General features: G+C 40.0%; 1 protein-coding gene across 6 annotated transcripts in view; it reads left to right on the top strand.

Annotated features, from left to right (window-relative positions):
- The first annotated feature begins 984 nt into the window (after positions 1-984).
- LOC125162701 (NEDD4-binding protein 2-like 2) overlaps positions 985-9,646 on the top strand; it is a 105,773-nt gene continuing 97,111 nt past the window's right edge. For 5 of the 6 annotated variants that reach the window (XM_047854023.1, XM_047854030.1, XM_047854034.1 and 2 more), the window contains exons 1-2: positions 985-1,161; positions 2,472-3,730. In XM_047854023.1, the coding sequence (XP_047709979.1) occupies positions 2,472-3,730 (1,259 nt within the window). In that variant the 5' untranslated portion in view covers positions 985-1,161. The remainder of the gene's footprint in view (positions 1,162-2,471; positions 3,731-9,646) is intronic. The other variant, XM_047854069.1, reaches the window with a different exon arrangement.

Raw genomic sequence — 9,646 nt, 5'->3', positions numbered from 1 at the left:
GGCAGAGAGAGAGGGAGACACAGAGTCGGAAACAGGCTCCAGGCTCCGAGCCATCAGCCCAGAGCCCGATGCGGGGCTCGAACTCACGGACCGCAAGATCGTGACCTGGCTGAAGTCGGACGCTTAACCGACTGCGCCACCCAGGCGCCCCCAGACTATGATTTTAACTATTATATTTATAAATTAAAACATTATCACAACAGAAAGATTTATTTAAACACGAAGACATTAGCAGTTTCACTTGTAGTGGCAGGAAAGAATACAGGGAAGGGAGCGGGCCCAGAGAGTGTGGGGTGGTAGCGGAAAGAGAGAAAGGGCTCTTGGCTGAGGATTGCCAAATTGTTCATTTAAAAAATAATTATTTCTAATTTAACAGACACACAGCACTTACTTTTCAACAGGTGCTGTTCTAAGCGCTTGTTACAAATTGATTTTTAACAGGCAATTCAGTAACTGGCCTTTGTTTCTCAAAACACAACATAGTTACGATACTAAATAATATTCTCTTACGCACTTAAGGCTCTGCTGCAGTGATTGTCTCCATGGATAGAAGAACGTGAACTTAAAATTACTGAGTGGTTTTTCGTAGAAATGCCGGCAACCCTACTTGGCGGTAACAAAGGTTGAGGCCCCTTTGAAAAGCCTGATTGATGGTCTCCTAGAAAGTCTCAAAAGCATCGCGCTGAGAGCGGCTTATGTATCTGGGATGCCAGGCACTCGCGTTCTCTTTTCCTTTACGGATGAATCCCAGAGTAGGGTCACTGACGTTTTCAGCCCAAGTTGACAGTTCTAAACCACTTCCCCACTCCAGATCTGGGAACTAGTTAGGGTTTACGTTTGTCACAGCTAGTGTGTCTCTCACGCAATGAATTCTGGGAGACCAAGTCTCCGAGCGCTGAGTCTACCAGGCCCGGTGCGAACCTTGGACTTCAGTTCCCACAATGCCGAGCGCAAATCCGTAATTCCTGCCGGGGTAACAGCGCGGTGGCCGCCATCTTGCGTACGGCGGTGCACCTTGCCCAGATGCTGAGGGCTTGGGGTTTAGTTCCTCTCTGCTTTGGGGCGGTGTTTGCGCGTTGCTTTTACCTTTTCAGATGTTCGTGTCTTTCTAGACGAGGATTTTATTGGGAGGTAAAAGTCAATGCAGAGCTGTAGTGTAAGGTGAGTAAACACCCCATTTTAAGTAAGGGTGGGGTAGTGACGGTGACGTTTGTCTTTTTTTTTTTTTTTTTTTTTTTTTTTTTTTGGGCTCTCGTCTGCTCTTGGCTGGACCCTTTTGATTAGCCCGGAGTGGACCTTTGAGTCTCGGAGATCTCTTGAATTTCTGACAACCCGAACAGCCTCCATTGGGACAAAGACCCCAGCTGACGCGCTTTTGCCCGGGCTGCCCTCTTTAGAGGTCAGGAGGCCATGGGACTCAGGTTGTGTATAGGCCACGCCGTGTTAATGCAACCGCTTGTTGTTCTTTGAGACTTTTATGATATTTCGAAGGAGGAAATGAGAAGCGGAGAGATGGCCGGAGGCGCTTGGAAGGGGGGCCGTTTCCAAAAGGACGGCGTTCTTTGCAGTTGTATCATCTTCAGTCTCTGTAGGCCTACCTGTATCGTTTAGTTCGTCTTTTTTGCCCCTTTTCCTCTCTGTTAGAGGAACACCAGAGAGAGGGCAGAATGAAGAAGTATGTAAAACGGGCTTTGGGATCGCACTTTTGAGGGCCCCTAAGTAATTTCAGGGGAAGCAGAATTTATCTTTGAGATTGACCAAGCATGTGGAAAAGATCAGCGCTTTGATTTGGGGAGTTGCCAGGTTTCTAAACGTAATGTGACGTGTTTGAGTCACTCTTAGTGCAACTGAAGTTTGTTTATTTATTTTTCTTTTAAATTAATGCAGTACAGCCGGTTGGAAACCACTTTTACACTAACAGGAGTAGGGTCTGTTAAAGTCTGGCATTTCAGGTAACCTAACATTTGATTGCTAAGGAGACGCTGAGGTTTGAGAGCTGGATCCATTTACTCCCAAAGATGTAGTGATTTTAAACAATAAGGGTTTAAAATGCCATTTATCACACCATTCTGGAAATGTGTCAGTTTGGCTGGCAGATTTACTCTCCATCTTAGTACACAATTGTGTATATAAGCAAATATATATTACTGATTTAATTTTCCAAACTTAAGTTCTTTAAGTTCAGAAATGCATCATTTCCATCAAAGGTGAGATATACCTTTTTTAAAAAAAAAGATAACTTACTTACCTTCAGTGAGACTCACCCCCCCCCCCCAAATCATTATAACAATACTTAAATAGTAAGTAGTTATAAAATTACAAGTTTGTAAGTTTTGTATTTTGGGAAAATGTTACCATTATTTGTGTGTATCACACATTCAAATGTCTTTTCTGTTTTCGTGTTTCTGAAAAACTTTTGTTTAGATTTTTAAAATATTAGCTAATAATTATGTGATTTATTTGTTCCCCAGATGCCTTATGGTGAAATTGAAGCAAAATCCTTGGATCATGGGGAAGAACTAACAAGTGAACCATGCTATAAAAAATTGAAGTCAGCTGAAGAGGCTTATGTTTTTTCCCACCATGGTAGTGCTGATTTTCACAGAATCCAAGAGAAAACTGGGAATGATTGGGTTCCTGTGACCGTTGTTGATGTCAGAGGACATAGTTATCCTCAGGAGGACAAAATCAAAGCTACAGACTCGCCAAAACCTGTGCGTGATGAGGTGCCTGGTAATAATAGACCAGATGTTATCGAATCCACTGATGCACAGATTTTACAGGATACAGGTCCTCCGTTGGTATCCACAGATGATGAGATATATAGCACAAGTAAAGCATTTATAGGACCCATTTACAAACCGCCTGAGAAGAGGAAATGTAATGAAGGGAGGAATCAGTCAGGCACTATCAGTGGTATAGCTGACAAAGGACAAGACACGAAACAGAAATTTAACTCCAAAGAATCAGAGCTTGACAATGAATTATTCCAGTTTTACAAAGAAATTGAAGAGCTTGAAAATGAAAAAGATGATTTGGAAGGAAGTTGTAAAGAACCTGAACCCTCTGAGGAACAAGTTACTGCCTGTCATCAGGGCCATAATAATGATCTGTTAAAATCTGAAGAAGGAAAGAAAAGAGATATTAGTACTGTTCTTCAGTCACATTGTGGTTATCCACAGCACATGGGAAACGAGCCAGGCAAATATCCTTGTAATGGACAAGTAATACCTGCATTTTGTGATGATTCGTTTACTTCCTTCAGGCCTGAGTGGCAGTCAGTACATTCTTTTATAGTACCCCCCGGTCCACCTCTTCCCAGTTTTAACTATCATTTAAATATTCAAAGATTCGATACTCCACCAAATCCACCATCAAATATTTTCCATGCCCAAGATGGTTCTCAGTTTCAAAATGGGTATTATGTAAATGGTTGTCACGTTAACTGGAACTGTTTGACTTTTGATCAGAACAATGACTATATTGATTGCAGTGAGAACACCAGTAGAGATCATTCCTCTACAAATGGCTACGGTGTGCAAGATGGATATGTGAGTAATGGTTTCTATGAAACCAGTGAAGGATGTTGGAAAGATACTTCTATGGACAACCATCATGGAACACACAGGCTTATGAACCAGCAGTTTCAAGAGGAAAAGTTAAATAAATTGCAGAAACTACTTATTCTTTTAAGAGGGTTGCCTGGTTCTGGGAAAACAACGTTGTCTCGGTGAGTAAAGGATACCAAGTAAATACTTGGTAATTCATTACTTAAAAATCATAGATGATAGTTGTAATCAATGACAAATGATTTCATGTTTCTAGCAGAAATTTTAATTTGTTACACTTGAGCATGGTATCTGATGGTGTAAATATTTAAAAGGATGTTTCCTGATGGAGTAAAGGAGAATTGGCATGTAAAGATTCTGCTGAGGGTTTTAAAAATAGATACACCATTGTATAATTATGACAGTGATGTAAGTAAATGCTATTTGAGAACTGTATTAGCCTTCCCTTTTTAAGTCAGATGCAAGAAGAGCTGGACTCAGGCTTTTGATTTCGTTTTTTCAAACTTTATGGCCTTGGACAAGTTTTGCTATTTGTTAATAGAATGAGTAATACTTATTTTCCTGAAATAATTGTGAGAAGTAAATGAGATAACCCAAGGAAAGAAGGTGTGGGTGTGTTTTAAGCACTGTGCTGCGTTCATATCGTTGATTGACAGAGGGAACCTTTTGATTTCTTTACGTTTAAGGAGTCTGAGGTGAGCAGTACCTGAGTAAAATGGAGTTACAGCTGGTGATATATTATTGAATGACAAAATGTTTCAAATTCTTGTTTTTGTTTACATTTTTAAAAAAAGAATATTGATGCATTTGATTTCATTTGTGAAATGAAAGCAGTTGTGAAAAATAACACAAAGAAAAACAATACAAATTCTTTGCAGTTTTTGTAGGATGATTCAAGATGTATGCTAGGTAAGGAGAAAAAGAAAACTTGATGTCTTGGTGGTGAGGATAAAGAAGTCCAAAGAACCATTATATAAATGTTTTGTATTTTCTTGCAAAACAGTCTGAATAGAAGTTTCTTCAGAAGCAAGAAATTAAAGATTAAACTTATGGTACAGACATTTATTTTAAGCTAGATCGTAAGCTGTGATCTTTGTAAATGAATTTAAATTTAGGTCTTTGCATTTCGATTCCTTTTATTTTAATGAAGATTTTGTAGAGAAGATGAGATTTCAACTCTTTAGAAAGTACAGAAATTAAGAGTGAAGTCACGAACATGGGCAGTCTCCTAGATTTAGAATATAAGACCAGAAGAAAGAAACAGTTGCAATTTGGAAATTGTATGAAGGGATCTCCTAGCTAGGGTCACCTGACTATCCATGGGTATAGAATAAATTTAAGGAAAGATGAGATTTGAGATAACATTGGAGTATGTTGAAACCGAAGGTGAATAAGGTATGTGATAGAATTTCAAGGAGGAATAATTATAGTTGGAAATGATAGAGGTGATTATATATAATATGCATATTTGAGGAATTAGGTGTATAGGAGTGGATGTTATAGTAGTAACTACCATTTGTGTCATGATTTACAATTACAGAGTACTTTCACATATAAAAATCTTGTAAGATTGGTTGTGTTATTTTCATAGAAGGAGCAGAGGCTTAAGAGAATAGGTTCAGGTTAAAGGGCTTGGGAGAAGTTACAAAACCTGGGACAAGATCAAACTATGGATATAAACGATAGCGTGTTTCTTCTCTGCTCCTTCACTTTAATATCTATTGCATGCAGGGCCCGATACCTGACTCCTGACTTTAAAAAGCTTATTTAAAAGAAGCAAACGTAGGGGCGCCTGGGTGGCGCAGTCGGTTAAGCGTCCGACTTCAGCCAGGTCACGATCTCGCGGTCCGTGAGTTCGAGCCCCGCGTCGGGCTCTGGGCTGATGGCTCGGAGCCTGGAGCCTGTTTCCGATTCTGTGTCTCCCTCTCTCTCTGCCCCTCCCCCGTTCATGCTCTGTCTCTCTCTGTCCCAAAAATAAATAAACGTTGAAAAAAAAAAATTAAAAAAAAAAAATAAATAAAAGAAGCAAATGTATCTGTTTAGGTTACCACCTTTTTTTTTTTATATAAATGTGTGTTGATTTACTTATTTTCTTTTAATTTTTTTAATTTAATGTTTTTATTTATTTTGAGAGAGAGAGAGCACAAGCAGGGGAGGGGCAAAGAGAGAGAGGGAGACACAGAATCTGAAGCAGGCTCGGGGCTCTGAGCTGTCAGCACCGAGCCCGATGCGGGGGTTTGAACTCACAAACTGCGAGATCATGACCTGAGCTGAATGGGACACTTAACCGACTGAGACACCCAGGAGCCCCTAGGTCACCCCTTTTTTTTTTTTTAATGTTTTTATTTATTTTTGAGAGAGAGACAGAGTGAGTGAGTGGGAGAGGGGCAGAGAGAAAAGGGGACAGAGGATCCAAAGCGGGCTCTGTGCTGATGGCAGAGAGCCCCGTGCGGGACTTGAACTCATGCACTGAACCACAAGATAATGACCAGAGCTGAAGTCAGATGCTTAACTGACTGAGCCACCTAGGTGCCTCCAAAATGGGCTTTGAAGAAAGAAAGGTATTCAAGTCCCCTTCTTCCTTCATTTAGTCCTTGCCCACCTCTCCCATCTTCATGTCCTTCTGTAGTTGGATTAGCACCTGCCCTCTATAGCAGGAGACAGAATACCTGTCCATTCATTGTTGTCAGTATTTATTCAAAGGTTCTTTTGAATGCCTCTGCTTGGTTTTGGTTTGTCATCTCAGCCCTCAGTTATCCTTCTGAACTCATGTAGTATTTCTTTACCAAATTTTTTACCTAATTGTTTACCCACAACTTTGCTAACAGATTTTAATGAAATAAGTTTTAGATTAAATTCTAACACAATTACAGAGTTTAAATATTTATGAATAAGCTGGTGCAAAACAGTTCATACCCCTTTGTAGGTATGTGGAAGTGCTAGCTCTTTGTCCTTTTAGGAAAACTTTCGGTGCTTTGATTAAAGGTTTATTTCAGGCAGAATTCAACAATTTCTAGATGTGGAATTTGTTACCATTGTAATTGCCATCAGCCAAACAGAATCCTCTGGAGTCAGGGATTGGACACAGGACCGTTTAGGGATCAAGCTTTGGGTGTCATTCCTAGGGGTGTGGACTATACACCCTGTTCATACAAGGGAGGAAAGTTGAACCTAAGATATTTTAGGTAATATGCATTTCTTCTACTCTACTGGTTTCACTAATGACAGCGAATGTATTTTCAGAAATGGGCAACTAATTTCATTATTATATTAGCAAAATGTTGGGAGTTGATAAGAGATAAATACTGAAGCACTTTCAGAGAGGAGGAAAGATGTTACACTGGTGGTTTTGAAGATGGAGGAAGGGACCATATGGAGGTGGGTGGCCTTTAGAAGCTGGAAAATTTGGCGAGGATACAGATTCTCCTAAGGAGTCTCCAGGAGGAATGCCAGCCTACCCACATTTTGATTTTAGCACAGTGGAGCTGAATTCAGGCTTTTGACCTTCAGAATTATAATATAATACATGCTGTTTTAAGCCACCAAGTTTGTGGTAATTTGTTATAGCAGCCATAAGGAATTGTAGGGTTTTTTTTTTTTAAGTTTTTTAATTTATTTTGAGAGAGAGAGAGTGTGTGTGAGTGGGGGAATGGCAGAGAGAGAGAGAGAGAGAGAGAGAGAGAGAGAGAGAATATGAATCCCTAGCAGGCTTCCTGCTGTCAGCATGGAGCCCAGTGCAGGACTCAATCCTATGGGAACTGTGAGATCATTACCTGAGATGAAATCAAAAGTCCCACGATTAAGCTTAACCAGGTGAGCCACCCAGGTGCCCCAAGAAATTGCAGTTTAAAGAGAAATGGGAAGAGCTTTTTTTTTTCTTCCTCCCTGCTTTTGGAGGAGATCTCAGTTTAAATTCCAGAGGAAAAGATTGACCTTTCCTTATGTAGGTATCTGTTTTTTTAAAAGAAAAAAAATTTTTTTGATGTTTATTTTTGGGAGAGAGAGAGAGAGCGCGTGAGCAGGGCAGAGAGAGGAGACACAGAATCCGAAGCAGGCTCCAGGCTCTGAGCTGTCAGCACAGAGTCCCACGCGGGGCTTGAACTCACAAACCGTGAGATCATGACCTGAGCGGAAGTCGGACACCTAACCGACTGAGCTACCCAGGTGCCCCTAGTAGATACTATTCTTAATTGAAAGAGTGTTTAGAGAGTGAAGTGCCCCAGTGAAGTGGTTTGGGGATAAGGGTATGCAGGGCCACCCTGCAGGGATAAGGGAATGCAGGAGATAAAGCATTCATGAAATGTCAGTTCTACTCAGATTTTTTTTGCAAAAATCACTTCTGGTCGTAAATGCACATGGATTATTAGAGAAAATAATGTATAGTTATTAGAAAATTTAAAAATAAATTATGAAAATTAACTCCTAATAGGCCATTAGGGTTCCCAAAACAGTTAAGGAACGGGATTCACTTGTTCCTTACTTAAGTGAAGAATTATAAGCACAGACTGCTAGTTATCTGTGGCTGTGTAACAAATTACCTTATTAAAAACAGTTAAAGCAACAAACATTTATCATCTCACAGTTTCTGAAGGACAGGAGTCTGGGTGCAGTTATCTGGGTGCCTCTGGGTCCAAGGTCTTTAACAATGCTATTGATTAAAGTGTTGGCTAGGGTTCTGTTCTGATCTGAAGGTTGGGGTGGATCTGCTTGGAAGATCTCTACTGAGGTTGTTGACAAGGCTTAGTTCCTTGTGAGCTGTTGGGTTGAAGGCTTCATTTAGTTGCTGGCTATAGGCTGGAGACCTCCCTTGGTTCTTTTCTCCTTGTGATGCTCTCTATTCACAGCTCTGATAAGAGAAGGGGAGCCAGCTTTGAGCCTAAAACATGAGTCACTTTTTTTTTTTTTTCAACATTTATTTATTTTTGGGACAGAGAGAGACAGAGCATGAACGGGGGTGGGGCAGAGAGAGAGGGAGACACAGAATCGGAAACAGGCTCCAGGCTCCGAGCCATCAGCCCAGAGCCCGACGCGGGGCTCGAACTCACGGACCGTGAGATCGTGACCTTGCTGAAGTCGGACGCTTAACCGACTGCGCCACCCAGGCGCCCCAAGTCACTTTTTTCTATAATCTCAGAAGGGACATTACATCAACCTTGCCATATTGTGTTAGAAGCTGTAGTCACTGACTCCCACCCACACTAAAGGGGAAGGGATTATAGGAGGGGGTGAATACCAGGAAGCAGGCCTCATTGTAAGCCATTGGTTTTGTCTCTGACACTGCTATGTAACTCCAGGAGCCTGACTTCTGAAGTCATTTTTTTTTCTGGATTTATTTAATATCAAATTGGCAAAGTTGTCAGAGTTAAATGGGGTCATAGATATACATAAAATGCTCGTAATATAGTAAGTTTTCAAAAAGATGGATATTCTGGAAAATACAAATCAAGTAGCCAGTGAGTTCATACCTGATTTTTTTTAGATACTTGATTTTTCAGAATTCTAAGTTTTGACATTTGGAGGATTCATTTTAACACCTTACTTAATGTGTGAAAGTTCTAATAGAATCTGACCATAAGAATTTTGAAAATGTTAATATTTTTAAGTAACTTATTTTTGGTTCAGATGATTGATATGGCATCAAATATATCCAAATAGATTATAGGTAATTTTTTATATAAGTCCCCAAAATAAAGCTTCACAGTTTGAGGTAATTCAGGGAATTTTTAAAAGCTGCATGAACAGTCTGGGAGGAAAAAGTCTCTCTCCAAGCTAAGATTATTTGCTGTAATTATGATTTATATATTTAAGATGTTCTTCATAGAGGTTTATTCATGTTTGATGTTTACTTGGTTTAATGGTGTAAGTTGATTTGCTATCTCCTCCCCTCTCCACACCCCGCCACCTACCTTTTTTTGTGGTTAAAACATTTCTTGGGTACAAAAGCTATTATACGTTTGTAGTATGGTATTATTAATATCTGAAAAATCAGTGCTAATAAAAGAATGGAAAAAAATGAAACAGGATGTCTAAGAAAGGTGGTATCATTTTTCTGATATTGTTGAAAATAATTTGATACG

Source organism: Prionailurus viverrinus, chromosome A1, assembly GCF_022837055.1.
Source record: "Prionailurus viverrinus isolate Anna chromosome A1, UM_Priviv_1.0, whole genome shotgun sequence".
Lineage (NCBI taxonomy): Eukaryota > Metazoa > Chordata > Mammalia > Carnivora > Felidae > Prionailurus > Prionailurus viverrinus.
This window is presented reverse-complemented; position numbering and strand designations above follow the sequence as displayed.